Source organism: Folsomia candida, unplaced genomic scaffold, assembly GCF_002217175.1.
Source record: "Folsomia candida strain VU population unplaced genomic scaffold, ASM221717v1 Fcan01_Sc026, whole genome shotgun sequence".
NCBI lineage: Eukaryota > Metazoa > Arthropoda > Collembola > Entomobryomorpha > Isotomidae > Folsomia > Folsomia candida.
The window spans coordinates 360,276-378,187 of record NW_019091218.1 but is presented as its reverse complement, the minus strand read 5'-3'; the positions used below and the strand labels follow the sequence as shown (position 1 = coordinate 378,187).

The 17,912-nt window shown below is 36.6% G+C and overlaps 1 protein-coding gene across 1 annotated transcript; it reads left to right on the top strand.

Moving 5' to 3' along the window:
- Positions 1 to 2,896: 2,896 nt before the first annotated feature.
- Positions 2,897 to 5,901, top strand: LOC110859526. The gene is made up of 8 exons (XM_022108488.2): positions 2,897 to 3,052; positions 3,123 to 3,149; positions 3,256 to 3,382; positions 3,455 to 3,555; positions 4,041 to 4,127; positions 4,223 to 4,423; positions 5,485 to 5,505; positions 5,762 to 5,901. Exons 1-8 carry the CDS (start codon positions 2,999 to 3,001, stop codon positions 5,792 to 5,794), a joined length of 651 nt encoding a protein of 216 aa, XP_021964180.1. The 5' UTR covers positions 2,897 to 2,998; the 3' UTR covers positions 5,795 to 5,901.
- Positions 5,902 to 17,912: the final 12,011 nt, after the last annotated feature.

Genomic DNA, 17,912 nt, shown 5'->3' with positions numbered 1-17,912 from the left:
ATAATGAATATCAATCTTGTGAATAGTTTAACAATTTGATTATTTAGATAAATTATAGTAGCTAAATGTATGTATGTATGCAACATTAAATTGATGTCTCCCCACGTCTCCGATCAAATGTTGACCAAATTGATATCAATCGATCACTAATTTGGTTGATATGAAATGTGCAAAAAGAAAAACGATTTACCAATGGTCACATTGTATCTTTAGAGGGAAAAAAGTTGACAAATTTTACACGCACCAAATTTCCTTGGCATTTCAACCTCGTCATTTGCAAATTTCTCTGTCAAATGCGCCCATTAGGAGATAGTGCTTTTTGCTAATTGTGTATTGATTAATTAAATTTATGAATTTTTGACAATACATAATTTAGTTAAAATCGAAGAACTGGGAAACTCAATTGTAAATATGTAAGATGCAAGCCAATGACCAAACCGAATCTGCCCAACACCCTCATCGAACGAGTCACTTTATTGACAAAATATCATATTTTGTCAATAAAGTGACATCGTGACAAACATATTTTACATAAATATGTTTGTAACGAAGAATGGAATTTATTTGTGCTGATTGATGGATTGGATGATTTGTTAATTAAGCTTATCTAAAAAGCTATTTGCCAATCGAGTGAGGTATGCAGTCAAATGCATTTGGTCATTGATTGAGTGCTTAATTACTGCGTTACATCAGTATCAGGTTGACAGCTCATCATCCGCAAATAATTGCATGGGTATTTATCCTGGCAAATGCATATTTACATAAGTGATATGCATAAGTACATATGCAAAATATATCATTGCTCATATGTATTTTTACATATTTCGTATTTTTAGAAATTTTAAATGCGAATAAAATAAAGGTGAGGAATGTGTTCTACTTGCCAAATCACACACTGCTAGAAATCTGGCATAGTGCTGCAAGAATTGGTTTGTCGGTATTAAAGTTGTTACTTATTTGTATTAAATTTGAACCGATTGATATTAACGTAATACCAAGCTGCAACTAGACGGTATCAATACGACTCTGGTATTGTACTTAATAAATACGTGAAAACCTCGTGGTATTATTTTAGCACTGGATTTCTTAGAGTGCATGGGCACATTTAGGGATGGGAATTCCTGTCATCATCAACTTGTCCATTATGTCCTGAGCTGGCTTATCCTGAGTTATCTCGTTAATTGTATTTGTTGTCAATGCACCATGCCAAATTAATCATCGATTATTATACCGAATTACCATCTCATATAAGCAGGGCACGGTTATGTATGTAGGTAAGTATTTTAATTTTTGTTATTGAATTGAATAACCCGATTGAATTGAAACTATCTTGCTCGTGGTGAGGCATATTTAGGTCACGTGATCAAAAAATGTTTACATATTTTTAGGGCTGCCGATCCTATCCTATCCTATCCGATCGGATAATCCGAAATTATCCGACACTTGTTATAACATGTATCCTATCCGACCTTCGGATAGGATGCATGTTATAACAAGTGTCGGATATCCGTCATCCTATCCTATCCGATCGGATAGGATAATGTCGGATAAAAACGGCAACCCTACATATTTCACATATTCCGGGGTATTGCTATATAGAAGCCTGCTTAAAAAAATATTTCGGCGATATTGTCAAAAATATTTTTTCTGAATATAAATGTTTCTACGTATTTCAGCGATTTTTCCAAAAACACACAAATTCTTTTAAAAAACCTCAGAAATTGACAATAAATAAATAATTAATAAAATTGAACTTTCCACAAAGGCTGTGCTTAAAGTATGACTGTGGGGAACGACAACAAAATTACTTTTGTCTGATCACCGTAGAAATGTGACACCAGTGCGGAGTGAAAATGTTGATAGTACGTTAATTTGAGGTGTTCAATGTTTCTAAATTAAAATTGAGGCAATTAAAAAATAATTAAAAAAATGTTTTTATACATACATAATTCAACTATTTGCTTAATAACTTTACACAGAGCTTTTTAATTAATTAGTGAAATCAATTAATTTGCTAATTAATTACCAATTTTCAGCTAATTAACAATTATAAATTAGTTTTAATTACCTTACTAGAGTAATTAAACTGAGTCAATTATAATTAATTAGTTTCGTGATATTTTAACCAATTAATTAATTAACTAATTAATTACTTAATTTTTGAGATTTATCTGGTTTGCGCTGTTTCGTTTTCCCAGGTAAAGTGGCGTTTTTTAATCTGGCAACTCTCCTATTCTACATGACTTATTTTCAAGCCCTCATAATTAAATTTCATGCAATAATTTCAACTTTGTTACAATAAATAACTGCATACTGTAAAGTATATAAGTGCCAATAATGGAAGACGATATTCTCAAAAATTAATATGAAAATCTTAACAAACTAACAATGTCAATACTCAAATACCATCATCAGCTCCAGTTGAACTTTACTTGATGGACTGATTATAATCATTCCATCAATTAAAGGATACATAAATGTATCCGAAATATGGGCGATGTTAAAATGTAACGATTATTATAAATTTGAGTTGCCGGTAATTATTTCTGCCGTCCGTAATTTTATATTGTAGCTTGTAAATTTGCGTTGAAAACAATTCTTTTTTTAACTAATTAATTATTTTTCGAGAAGTAATTAATTACTTTTTTTAGAAGTAATTAATTAGTAATTATAATTAATTAGTTGAAGCTCTCTAATTAAAAATTGATAATTAATTAGATTAAAGATGTCAGCGCTAATTATTAATTACTAATTAATTATTCTTTGCGTTAATTAAAAAGCTCTGACTTTACATATGTATGTATTTAGATATTTCGGAGTTTGTAAGAACATATTTAGCCGGACTCTGATTACAAAATGTGCACACCTCTCTGGAATTTGCAAGCGTTACTACTTTCCACTTCAGCTGGACATATAAGGCTGGATAGTGTCCAATGTTGGGTCACAATTAATACAAAAACCGTAATATTCAAAGCACGGTTGAGTATTTTCTTTAAGAATGCAGCACCTGTTCGTCTTCGCGCTCGTCCTATGTGGCGGCGTCCTGATCGCTGTAAGTAAAAAAATAATAATGTTGTTTTTTAAAGGATTTTATTTTTCATGAAAAGATTTGATTTATTTAGGTTGACGCTCACGGAAGGTTCATGAAGGTGATAATAATACAATTTTGTGTCAAAATGTGTCACTTTTTCTTGAATTTTTTCGTTTCAAATCCAGCCACGTGGGTTTTATAATGATTTTTAAAAATTAATTAAGCCTCCAAACCGTTCCTCAATTTGGCGTGTGCCCGAATTTGCTGGACAAAATCCACCCCCAAATTACAGCGATAACGAATTGTACTGTGGTGGACTGCATCAGGCTAACGATCCAGGAAGCAACTGCGGTAAGATTAGATGATACGGATAAGATTAGGCTTGCGTGAGTGTATTAAACCAATATTGTCGTCTTGAGACAGGTGTTTGTGGCGACCCTTCGTCGTCACCATCTCCACGAGCTAACGAGATTGGTGGCACGTTTTACAAAGGCATCATCACCGGAGACTATTCGGCTGGCCAGGTAAAAGAGATTTTAGGTTTTTCTACAGATTTGGTTTTTGGATTTTTAACACTTTTTGTACACACTCTTAATAATCCGGTAAAGTCACGCAGGTAATGATTCGTGGGTAACAAATTTGGTAATAATATTTTACCAGGTAGTAAAAATTTGTTACCATGATGGTAAAACTTTATTACCAAGCCATTACCACACGGTACAACTTATCATTACCACTGTGGTAGAGTCATGTATATACTTGTGCTTTTCAGTAATGTTTATTGCCTGATTATTTACAGTGTACTTAAACTCCTGTTAAGCCGTTGTTAATAGTTTGAAAAAAATCTGAAAGGTTTCCTGGCAGATATTTATATTATTTTTCAAAAACCAAATAACCTAACCTCTCAGAAAAATTTCCAAGGAATTGAGATTATTAATACTGGATGAACAGTAGTCGGATTTGGATATATGTATGTATACTTAAAATTAAAATTTATGTTTTTATGCAGATCATCGATATTGAAGTCGAGTTGACCGTGAGCCACTTGGGTGCAATGGAATTCCGCCTTTGTACCAACCCCCAGACAGAAAATCAGGTTTGTTATGGTTATATTTTTAAATGAGTGCTATAAAACGCATGGATTTCATAAGTTACAAATTCCGTCATAATTAATACGAGCTGAATATTCAGGCCTGTTTCAACCAAAACGTGCTCCGAATTGCTGGCGGTGGTCCCGGGTCCGGGACGACCAAGCTGCCCGCTGGGCCGACAGGATTGATGCGATCAAAGCTCCAACTTCCCTCCGGAGTGAGATGCAACCACTGCATCATTCAGTGGAACTATCGAGCCGGAAATAATTGGGGTGACTGCGGAAACGGCACGTCTGCCACGGTAAGGATATCTGCGCTAACAATGCAACCTTTCTTTAAGCTACACCGGATTGTGTGGCCAGTTATATCAAAAAATCAAACCAAAAGTTATAAATCTCAAGGCACTTTTTTCATTGAATGGCTTATTTAGTCAAACTATCGGCGGGCAAAGTTCCCACGACCGCCTAGAGGCCGTCCATAAATTACTTAACGCAAAAATCGCGATTTTCTGGACCTCCTCCCCCCCCTTTAACATGTTTAACATAGGCACGATATCATTGGAGCCCAAGACCCTCTTGCATTACGTAATTTATGGACATTCCGCTGGGTTTTCGCTCCGTGGAGCAATAAACGTGACAAAATTCGCTCTAAAATAGAACTTTGCTGCTAATACATATTTTTCTTCAATATTCAATGAACACATGAGTACCATGTGATTTCTAATTTTTAGCTTAAGTTTTTGGTATAACTCGCTAGACAATCCCCGCTTGAAAAAGGGTGACATTGTGAATAAACTCTTACAAACCGATATTTAAAAAGGTAGCGTCAGAAATGTCGAAATTTCCTTCAAAATTCCACCATATCCAACAATTATGTATTTTTTTACCTTTGACCTAGTCCTAAAGGTCATGAGGTAAAAAATATTAACGTCCTTGAATTCGTAGTCAAATTTCTTTGAAAATGACACCTCATATGAAAATTATGTATTTTTGACCTTTGACCTCGTCCTTAAGGTCATGAGGTCACAAATATTAACGTCCTTGAATGCGTGGTGAAATTTCCTTTAAAATGACACCACACATGAAAATTAAAGTTACATTTAATTTTGGATCACACCCATTGGCGCAATGGGGTGTGGTCCGATTGACCCCACTTTCGAACTCGACCGAGAACTAAAAATTAGAAGCACAACGGCGAAAACGGGGTTTGATTATGTTGACTCGTTCTGGAGATATCTTGCTTACGGACGGACAGACAGACGGACGGACAAAACGATCACAATAAGTAGCTGACGCTACATAATAATACGTATTACAGTCGTGCTCATAATAATAAACTTAATTAAATTTATTCATATTTTAGGGATGCGGTCCTCAAGAAACGGTATGTACACTTGTTCTTTTTTATTTACAAGCTTATAGTGAAAAGATTTCCTCTTGGGGCATACATTTCCATTCGGAAACTTATTTTGAAAAGCTGCGACGTAAGTTTTTGAATAGAAGTTGATGCGAACTGCATCGATCAGTTGGAAATCTTTTGACTGCGATGTTTTATGGCAAGCAAATAAGCGTATGCATGGATTACATTTAATTCAGGATTGGAGATATTTTTGTAAATAAATATTTCTTAAAAATTCTAGTTCCGTGGATGCTCGGATATCCGAATTCGTTAAAAAATGGACTTTTCCCGGATTAAAATTGAGTTTTGATTGTTTAGAAATATTATCTATATCATTTCTTCCGTCGTTAAAGTAAAGTATGTACGATATGCAAATTGAAAGATCTCCTCATTATTTTAAGGATACAGATTCATTCAAAATATTCGGAGGCATGTAGTGGGGGAAGATTCGCAAATATATAAGAAAAGGTTGGCAATGTTGTACGAACTGGTTGCGAATCACGATTTCGAGTTGTGTTTTTCCGGGTTAGGAATAAAACTTTGTTCTCTCCATATCTCGCAAACGGATTGAGGCGACTGTATGAGTTTGGCTTGACTGATCTGAATATGTGAAATAGTCTGACAAGGGAACATACCGAGGTGTCCAACGAGCTAACGTGTACCAAAATAACCACGATACATGACTTATTAAACGAACTGAACGAATTTTCGTGTAAAATTAACTTTTCGTCAAGTTTTGACAATATTTGTGACGAGAGTATGACCATCGGGTTGCCATCAGGAGAGGTCGGCCGCTGAACGTTCAGGTCGAACACATGTTGTCTTCAGACATTTCAATTTTTTCGAATTTCAAAACAATTCTTAAATTTTAAGCTAATTATGAAAGTTTGAACAAATTATGAAATTTTTATAAAAATTTGAAATTTTGAAAAAAATTCTGAAATTTTGAAAAAAAATATGAGGTTTAAAAAAATTGAAATTTTGATCAAATTATGTGAAATTTTGAAAAAATTAGAGGTGTGCAAATTTTTTGGAATTCCAAAAAAAATTGAAATGTCTGAACACAAAATGTGTTCTGATCGTTCAGCGGCCGACCTCTTCCGACGTCAACCCGATGGTCATGCGCTCGTCACAAATATCCCGATCCGCAAATATCACTGAATTTGCGCAAAAGTGATATAGCAAATCTGCTGCAACCGATGGCCGCCGAAATTGTGCAGATTTGTTGGTAATCGTTGCGCATAATTGATTATCAGTGCAGCGCATTATTTGCGGGAGTTTTGACGCAGAAATCACTATGAATTATTGCGTTATTTTGCCTAACATTTCTGTAGATATTTCTTCCGTGATTTTCACGCAAATTATTTGCAACTTTTCCATGCTTCTTTTATGCAGTTTGTATGAAGAAATTAAGATTATTTTAAAACGAATATAACACATTAAATGATTTATTAAATAGGAATTGTATTTAAATAGGAACTGCATAGGAACATTTATACCATGGAAACCACATATTTGGTCTCTGCCAGAATTAATTAACCAACATTTCTGACGAATTGCGCTTCTATTGCAAACAATTGACTAACTTTATAAATACCTAAGATATTACTTTCATGGTGGTTGTTGTACCAAGATAATGGCCTGATCTGTAGAATCCTCTGGCTAATTTAAAATTTCACTGTTTTCGTGTAGGTTAGCAGTCAGTCCTGAGGTAGCATCGTCATCAAAGGTCCCAATAACATTACTCACAGTAGCCTACTTTTCACCATCATTATCTTCAAACAAATTGAAGTCTAGGTTATTTAAAAATTTCATTAAAACTATAAATAACGAAACTGCATTACTGCTAACGTGAGTTAAATTTTCAAATAATAACGTGCTCGGGACAATAATGTTGTTCCCTGGAAGATAACCGCCGACTGAATAAGATGAATTGCTGGATGGTGGCCTGGCATTGGAGTCTGTGTCCACATTTGAAGTTTCTTCTGTCAAGATGAGCTTCTTCATGGCTTCTCCACATATTTCTAAATGGGAATAAAATTTAATTTTCGCTCCGATCAGTGATATTTGATAAGAATGCATTTTTACCACAACTTCCTAAAATTGTCGAGTAAGGAACTTGTTTCCACGAATCTTGGGGGGCGGCAGCACTTTTAATTAGATTTCGTAATTTTCGACTTGAACAGGGGGTCAGGAACAAATCTTCTTTCCTTTAGCCAGCCACAGGGACGCCACGAGGTCAACAGGAATATAATTTTTGCTGTTTGGCTTTAATTCGAAGATTGAATACTTGTAATACATATTTTATGTCTGAGCTCTACCCTTCTTAACAGGGTAGAGGAACGTTGTACGATCGACCACGAGTTAAAAAAGCAATGGCTGCGAAGAAATAATTACGCAAAATATTTGCAGAATCTATGCAACTTTCTCGTCTTCCATGAGCGAAAAAATTTTGAAAGTTTTAGCACATAATTTGCGCAACTTTTGTGCCCAATATCACCGATTTATTACTTTATCGGTGGCAGGCATAGAAGTTGCGTGATTTATTCGTAAGCTACTCTCAGTTTTTAAAATATGCAATACGATGCACATTTTCTTCGTCATTTTTCAGTATATTTTTAGCATATTATTCAGTTGCTAATAAATTACGCAAAATCTCAGCAGCTTATAGCAATTTCCGCAATGCAACTAAATGCAACGCAGTTTTTGCGTAGTTCTGATATTTCCTTGCTGATCGGGATCGTCAAAACTTGACGAAAAGTTAATTTTACACGGAAATTCGTTCAGTTCGTTTAACAAGTCATGTATCGTGGTCATTCTGGTATAGGTGTCGACCCTTAACTCGTTGGACACCTCGGTATGTTCCCTTGTGAAAGATATCCCCGCTACTTTGCGGAACAAGAAAAAATTGTTGGCACGTGGTAAATATTTTGAAGCTGTGCAAGACGTAGGTGGAAATGTGATAGAGCCAGTAACATTTAGTGACTCAAATGCTGTCTCTGTGGTCTTACTTCTGCTTTCTCACTCTGCACTCTGTTTCTCACTCTGCAGTTGCGATGACGATTGGACTTGCCGCATTTGGTGTAGAAAAATTGAAAATTCTAATAGCGAATTAATTACCTCCTTTGACATACTTATTATGTAACTTAAGTAAGTATGTAAAGAAATAAATGAAGTCAGCTTGCAATTATGCTATGTTGCATATGTACAATCAAAATAGCTATCAGTCCATGAGCAATAGAAACTGCTCGTCAGAGTTGGCCATGGTCTTCTAAAACCACAAGTAGTTCACAATAAATAACAAATACTATGTACATATGTTTGTAATACACACTTAATTGTACCCACGTTTTGCATATTAATAAACTGCAAAGGTGCAATTTATCAAATATTATATATATTGGTTTTCTGAACCAACTTGAAATGTTAAGAATGATTTTATTTATTTTTCACCCAAAAACCATTCACACCTTACACTCTGAATAAAGTTACATGTATAAAGTTTATTTATAACTTCATAAAAATATGAACTGGCAACAATTGAGTAAAACTTATCCTGCATTGTATAAAACTTGACATGATATTTGATAAATTTTACAGAACGTGGGACAAATGTTTGACTTTATTATTGCGTTTACGTTACCAATTGTAACGTTATGTATATGTTCTTATCAACCAGGAGGAAATTTTACTGATCCTTATTTAGAGTGCATTAACAAAGTGTTATCCATCTCCCTGTGCAGAATGTTCCAGCAGTCCGTCCAGGATACGTTGGAACACAGAAACATCCGTCCTGTCCCCCATCAAGCTTATCAATCCAACCACAGCTCTCCTGAGATGGTACCCTTGAGGGAAGTCATGTGTCCTTGTGACAACTTCGCAAACGTCAAAGTAATGTCGAATCTGCCGTTTACTAATGAGGAACACATCCCCTCCACCACCAGCCAGTCGGAGTAGTTTCCATGTCGAGTCAACGACGCGTGCGCACTCCTGCACGATTTCGGAAGGGAATTTCTCCCCTGCAAGAAGGGTGAGAACCTCGCCCCAGAAGTTGTTCATCTCAGGGCAAGGATTAAGGTGAACATGTGCTTTTACAAAATCACGGATCTACGGAAGATTCAAAATGGAATTAAGAACAACAAAATTAGTTCATAAAATTATAAAGTCCAGGACCAGGTAGAATTAAAGTGTTTCTTCTCATAGAATAAATTATATATGATATTAATTTTATTAGCAGAACTTCAACATAATTGTATTCGAAATATATAGTCAAAAATTGCCAGTATTATTATGCGGAAAACGATTATGCGTGACGGGGTTGTTTTGTATTTCAGCCCGTGCCCGAGCATGTAAATGTAAATCAAGGGGGCACGTGTTTATTGCGGCTGAAATTCCATCACGCTTAATCATTTTCAGAAAATGATTTTCTGCACAATGCCTACCCGACCATGCACATATGCAAAAAATGGATTTAATTGATTTCGAAAAATTTCTTACCGTATTCTCTAAACCGTCCTTCCGTTCACGATTGAGCAGCCAAGTGGCAATAGTTTCACAATGACCACACTCTCCACTTCCCCCGTATGGGGGGACGGTCTCCATGTTATATAGCGGTTTCCAGTCCGTGTCATGTAGACCAGGAATGTTTGAATGAAATTTGGCTACTTTTCCTGTGGTGAATGCGCCATGTTGCGACGAATTGATTAACTCCTTGTACACTTGTGACGTCAAATGACTCATTTCCGCCATTTGAGTCATGGCCACAAATCTCGGCACTAATTCGTACGTAGTCAAGATTCCTTGGACAAGGTCGACCGCCCAGTCGTGTGCCGCATCACCAGCATCACAATCACACTTGGCGCAATCATCTACGCAGGTCGCGCATGCGTCGGCGTATCCAACAACGGCGTTACGACCACCATATCTTGCCGCTACAGAGACAGAATTCAGTGGCTCGCCATGAGAATCACTAATCAAATCGATAATATCATTGTTGTGAATAAACAGATCCAGACACCTCCGGATGTAAGGACATATTCGGATCCCATCCGGATTTAACCGGGCATCCAGCGGAATTCCAGCCCCATCGGCGAGTACAAGGGGAAACTTGATATGTATCGCGAGAAACGCGTCCAGCCAGCGTACTTCGAGATATTCCAACGGCGTGGGCATAGGGTTGGCACGAATTCTCTCTAAAACAACGTTGTTCAGTGCCGTTGCCGTTAGGTGATTCTTATAATCGAGGATTGCCGCATTAATGACGACATGTCCCATAATTGGAGCGTAGCTCCCTCCGCTACAAAGCGTAATCGAATCTGTGAGAGCGGCGTAGAATCCGTTTCTCGTGCCAAAGTTGGAACCGTCGTAAATATTGAGATAATCGGTGCAGAAAAGGAGACACATTGCAGAAGCAGCAATGGAAAGATCGGCGATATCGTAGCCCTTCGCGCATGAGAAGATGTAGCCGTTTAGTATGGCGTCGCGGACGCTACGTGCCTCAAACTCTATGCTGGTCACCCCCACCTCAGCGTAGTATTCCTTTATCCCTTTAAGTGCTGTGTGACTGTCCCTTTCCAGAATTAGAGGGAACGAATGAATTTGATAAGGCGTAGGTTTGTCCACCTTCTCTGCCGCAAAATCATCTATGATACGAATCATGTTTCGTTCTAGCCTTGTGTTTTTGAAACAAGCGTGCAACGCGGGGTGACGTACGCGAGAAATTATCGACTCCATAAAAGTTGAAGTGACGTCGGAAGTGATTGATTTGTTGCTATTAGGAAGATATGGTTGACCAAGACGAATAACTGGTCCGATCACGGCTTCAAGGTTTAATTTCCCAGAGTAAATCTCATGTTCCCCTTTGGCTAGCATTTCCCCTATGGACGACAAAGTCCAGGGTGTGTCTTCTAGCGAGTCTAGATCGTTTACATTGTTCTTTTCTTGCGCAATCCTTTCCCAGATCTGTTGAAAGTTTGAAGTGTACAGGTGATACATGATTAAGCGAGAAGTTCCTTCGTCGGGTGGTCACAATCTGGAAGTTTTATCTAACAGGAAGAGTATTAAGTTAAAAAATGATGTTAAATACATAGTTAAAGGCTTTCGAAGATGGGTTATTTGGTATTTAGCACAACAAATGATGATGTTCAAGTACACCCCAAAAATATTGACTAAGGCCAGGAAATAAGAGGTTTTATGGAAATGTATAACCCTAAATCGCAAACCTCCTAATAATTTTAATGAATTTGTACTGTTCCCATATTTAGTCGCTTGATCCACACTTTTACGTGGATAAGATCTATATTTGTAGTCCAGAAATATTTACTGCCTATAGGGAACGTATTTCCCATAACAATTCATTTCAACTTAAGGAATTTTAAAGAATGTTAAAGCAGAATCTTACAGAATTTTGTGAACAAATTAGTTCCCTTCTTGCACGTTATTGTTTAGTAAATCGGTAGATGTCTTGTTAAATGAACGGAAATTACCTAAAATGAAATGAACGGAAATTACCGAGGTATCAGGCGCTGCTCCGTAGCCAAGTCTCGACTTGATGGAAAAGTCCAAAAGCCAGTTACTAAATAGACAAGAGCACAATTAAAAATTACGGCACACATTTGTGTATGCACACCTGTTTATATAATGACATAACCAATCCTCATGTCCTGATATACATCAATAAGCTTAACATTTTTATCCTATGATTGTTAATCCTTTTACCGGGTCCGAAATCTTATCCAGCTATGGTCTGGGCCAGGGTTCGGAAAAACCCAGGGTTTTATTCAAAAATTAGCAACCCAGCACTGTTAAAAATCTGCGTTACCCAGGAATAGTTAGATTCTAGATTACTCTGTCCGAAGTAAAACTAGTATCGTACAGAACTAAGTAGTTAACCCTTAGTAAGGTAACGGCAATAAATGCCACATATGCCACATAGAAATTACATCTGATCGGTGTTTAATATGTCCCACTCAGGGTTGACATTACCCTAAGTGGAGTTAAAAATAATGGGCGGGCAAGGTTCTTTGTGTTACTTGGCTTTTCAACAGGCAACACATCATTCCCTCCTGAGCGAACTGTGTTTAGTTCAGTTTTTTAAATCTATTATTTTAATTATTTAACTTTGATTAAACTAAATGTCAACAAAATTTCTTAATTTTTAAAAGCTTAATTAAAATAAGTTTCATGGAAGTTGAGCGTTTGCTGCAACAGTTCGAGCTGCATAAATATGTCGACAAATTTAAAGGTGAGTATAACATGAATCATCATAATACTTGTAAAAAGATATAATTAAAAATTAAACTTTTTAGATAATTATATCGATTATGAAGAGCTGCTGTTGCTGCAGAAAGATGACCTCATCCCCTTAATTCCTAGTGTAAGACACCGAGCAAAATTATGGAAGGTCATCAGCAAGATTAGTTCAACCCAGGTTAATCTGTGCTTCCTTTGTCGTTCTATTTTTACCATGATATTTCAGATATATTTCTCATGCTATTTTTAATTCGTAACATGTTTTGTTTTAATTTGTTTTATTCCATTGTTTAAATGATGTGTAATGAATAAAAATAAATAAATAAATTAAATTTCAATTAATTGAAATTATGAAATGCGTATAATTAATTACAACTACGGCAAGGGTTGATCTAACCCATATACCAGTAAAGTAGTAACCCGGTAGCGGGGATAAGTTTACCCAATGTAGAGTTGAACTCAACCCTACTCAGGGTTGAACACTACCCAGCTCAGGCCTGCATCCCTGGTACGGGTATACCCCTTTACCTTATACAGGCAAACTTGGTTACCTTTTATCACTTTTAGTCGATATTCCCTGCTCAGAGCAGGATCACTTTTAGTTCCTGCTCGTGCAAGATTTTACACTGGCTAGGGTAAATATATTTTAGAGTGAGGGTTTTTAATGGGTTTAATTAGGTTTTAAGTAATAGACTCAGCAAAAAAACTTTACAACTATTAAAAATCCAGATTTAATAATATTCAACATCTCCTTGTCCAAATGGGAAATTATATAGATTCCGAAAGTAATTTTTTGTAGTACTTTATGTAGTATCTACCATTATTGATTTTTTCCTGGTATTCAAAAATTACGATATTAATGAAATAAACTGCATATTTGGCTCCAGTGAAACAAATTCGTCTAATGTAAGAGAGGTGTTTCAACTTTAAGGATGCAGATTTAACACAAACTTCAGTTAAAATCCAATAAAACCTAAACAAAACCGATTTAACCTAGTAAAATCTATTGGGTTTTATTCATTTGCAACACATTAAACCGGATTATTACCCGAAAACCCCAACCCAATAAAACCCTGGGTCGGGATACCCTGAACTGAGGAGAGGTGAGCGTGGTGAAGAAAAACTACATGTGTTGGCATGTACATATTTTGTCTGCATTATTACGGGGTGAAAACCCCTTTATGGAAATGTCTTGTCCGTCTGTCCGTCCGTCCGTCCGTCCGTCCGTCTGTATCCACGATAACTTTAGAATGGTTTCGTATATCGGCATCCGGTTTTCGTCAACGTGTTTCTAATTTTTGAAATATGGATGAGTTCGAAGATGGGCGTTGGAGGTGATAAGGTCACGGCGCCACGGTGATGACGTCAACGGTCAAAGGTGTCGAATTTTTCATTTTCACCGTTTTAGACGTATTTTTGGATGGGGATTTCAGAAATCGCCATCATTTCGTCGTGCGATGACCGTGTGACCGTGTAGACGACGCCAAAGTCGAAAATTGTCGAATTTTTTGTTGCCAGCCGTTTTAGACGTATTGTTTGGCGGGGATTTCAGAAATCGCCATCATTTCGACGTGCGACGACTCCATGACCGTGTGGGAGGTATCGAATGTCGAAAAAATGACTTTTGTCATGTGGGGTGTCTATTGAAAGGTATTGTCGTGTCCGTTTGAAGTACGCGGGTAGGGGTGTCAAAACGGGGCAAAATGAGACGTGGGGTAATGTGAGACAATGACGGGATAGTGCAGAAAGACGTTGTGGGCGTGCCACAAGGACAATTCCGTGTGTTTTCACCCCTTTGCTACATTTCGTTTGCAACGGTTTATTAAGGGGTGAAAGCCCTCTATAAGATCGTTATGTCCGTCCGTCCGTCTGTCTGTCTGATGGTCCGATAACTTTTGAACGGAACAACATAGAGACTTGAAATTTTAAACGTTAACTCGTAACTTCAAGGGAAGGACAAGTTCGAAGATGGACACTGTGACATCGTCACCTGTGACGATGACGTCGTCACAGTGACGAAAAAGTGTCACTTGTCAGTTTTGGCATGTGACACATCATTTTTAACTATTTTTCAACGTCAAATTCAATGGTGACCTACATTTTGACCTCAGAGGTCATCTAAAGGTCATTGGGCATATACATGTCAATTTAACAGGAAATTCATTTTAACGTATGAAACAGTTCTTTCACCCCTTGGTTACATTCGTTGTAACGGTTTATTTTTGTCCGCATTTGTGAACTGACCTGGCTGAATACCTGGAAAACCAGGTAGAAAATGCCAGACAGTCAAGGTCACTGTGATAAAAATTGCATACGCAAGTACCGGTTTTCTTGCATAAACTCTTGCGTAACTAGTTATTGGAACGAAATTACTAACAATGCGATGGCGTGAAGTGTCACCCTCCGATTTGGTTGAAATTTTGAAATTAAGTGGTCCATGTCAATACAAAAAACGTTTCTTGAGGCAGTTTGTGTCATGGTCAAAATTTGGCAAAATATTGTAGGTCAAAGTGAAGAAACTGGCGATTTTTACCAGACGGAGGAAGCAAACTCAACTTCTGTTCTCTTCCCTGGCTAAATATTGCAGATTTTTCTACTTTTATCTCGAATATTTTGCCAAATTCTGACCATCGCACAAACTGCCTGAAGAAACGTTGGTTGTATTGACATGGACCACATAATTTCAAAATTTCAACCAAATCGGAAGGTTAGACTTGACACCTATGCACTCAAATTTGGACTAAATTAGTGCAAATCGACCAGGAGTTTAATTAAAATAAAATTCTTTAAAAGGCAATGTAATTAATTAATTAATGTGCCAATGATCACGTTTGGCAGGGAAATTTGCATCTAAAAAGGAGATAATGCGCAGAGCAATTATGAAAATGTAAAATTTCTCAACCAACTGCACATTTATTATTTTACGGATGCAGGTAAATAGATATCCCTGCCGTACATATCAAAGTTTCTTGCAAATTTCGTATTAATTCAGTCTCTGATGGAGCTACACACACTAATTTTTTTCAAAATCTGTGAACATACGCTGGGAGACCTCCTTTGTCCGTCTCGACTTGATGGAAATACCAAGAAGGTATTCATTTAAAAAAGCAAGATGAAATTGCACAATTAAATTGTAAATTGCAGACGTTTCGACCTGACCAGAAATTTGCACAACAGTGTAGAACAAATTTGAGTCAACTTCTTTTATCAACAATGCTTTAATTATCCAAACCCAAAGGTTACGATGAATAAATTTACCATAGGTTTATGGGTAGACCAGTCTTAATAAATATGTAATTATTATGTAAATATGTACCTGAAACATGACCTCGAATGACTAATTCCAGCCAGAAAAGGTTGGGGTAGGTTAGCTTACATGGGTGAAAATTATGTCTCGTTTATCAAGTATTTAGCTCCTTTTTGCGATCGTTTTGTCCGTCCGTCCGTCCGTGGGCAGGAATGAGTCAATATAATGAAACGCCGTTTGCGTCATTCTGCTTCTAATTTTAGCTTTCGGTCGAGTTCTATAATGGGATCAGCCAGTCTTCACGCGCGAGGTTGTGTAGCCAAAATTAGGTTTAAGTTTAATTTGCTTGTTGGGTATTGTTTTAACGGAAAATTCACTACGGAAACTGTGTCAACATTTTTGACCACAGGACCTTGAGGACGAGGTTAAAAGTATAAAAAATACATAATTGTCGGATATGGTGTAATTTTAAGGGAAATTTAGATGGTTCTGACGCTACTTTTTTAAATCTGTCTGTACGGGGTTATATATCATGATTTTTACATACATAAGTACGTTAAATGCTCGTAATTTATGAAGTGGCAAAACTTGTTCTGAGTTGTCACTGATTTTTATGTGGACGAGGGCGAGTCTGATTCTTGAGGTTGGTAATGGAACTCACTTCATTGCTTCGTTGCACAAATGATGTAGGACAACATGCCCATGTAATAATGATTACATAATCAATTCATCACGGGATACGGTTCGATTTTTTAAATAAGAAACTTTTAAAATATAAAGGTGATGGTTATGGCGAGCAGTATTTTATTAAAATGATTAAACCATAACATCCTTACCAGGGTTACAAGTGATATATATCACTGACAATGGAGGTCTCCCAACGTATGCTCACAGATTTGGACGAAATTAGTGTAATCTATCACAGATATAATTAGTATGAAATTTGCAAATGGAACTATCTGCCAATGCGCAGGTTTGGCGGAGATATTTGCATAAAAAGAGAAGAAACGCACCCCCAAGGCTGGCAAATTTTTCATTTTCTAAATTTGCCGCCAATTCTTCCCGCTTTGGATGCAAATATCTCCGCCAAACCTGCGCATTGGCAGATAGTTCCATTTGCAAATTTGATACAAATTGTATTTGTGATTGATTGACACCAGTTTGATCCAAATCTGTGAGCATACGTTGGGAGACCTCCATTGTGAGTTAGATTTAGTGAGATTTAACGATATATATCAATCATCTCACTTGGGGCTGAGTGAGAAATATGAGAAATAATGAGATAAACTTGTAGTTCATGACCCGTCCGCTAGGTGGCGCTAGTGCATGGCTTATAAATCTCACTATTTCTCATATTTCTCATGTCTCACTATTTTTCATTATATCTCACAATGCAAGTCTTTTACGTGTACAACTCAGAACAGGTTGGGACCAATTTTATTTTGTTCCCCACAAAAAATAAGCATACCCGTATTTTTTCATCTTTCATAATGCGCTAATTTGAGCACGAGGCGCGAATTTTAAAACATTTTTCAGCCAAAACCTAGGTTTTTAAAAATTCTGTAAATTTTCGAATTTTAGCGAATCAAAAAATTCGAAAACATGTCTCTTCAGATTGATTCACTTGACTTATAAAAAATCCAAATACATTATTTTTCGAAAAAGTAAAAATTTGAAAGAGTCTATAATTTTAATGAATTTCAAAAACTGGCAAAAAATTTTGAAATTCAAATTTCGAGATAATTGGATTTTTCATAAGTCAAGTAAATCATTCTGAAGAGACATGTTTTCGAATTTTTGGATTCTCGCTCAAATTCGAAAATTTACGGAATTTTTAAAAACCTAGGTTTTGGCTGAAAAATGTTTCAAAATTCGCGCCTCGCGCTCAAATTAG

Excerpts from the sequence above, each read along its gene's own strand:
- LOC110859526 (XM_022108488.2), top strand. The coding sequence starts at position 2,999 with ATGCAGCACCTGTTCGTCTTCGCGCTCGTCCTATGTGGCGGCGTCCTG. Across the intron at positions 3,150-3,255 it reads CTCACGGAAGGTTCATGAAG|CCTCCAAACCGTTCCTCAAT; the intron begins GTGATAATAATA and ends AAATTAATTAAG. Across the intron at positions 4,128-4,222 it reads ACCCCCAGACAGAAAATCAG|GCCTGTTTCAACCAAAACGT; the intron begins GTTTGTTATGGT and ends CTGAATATTCAG.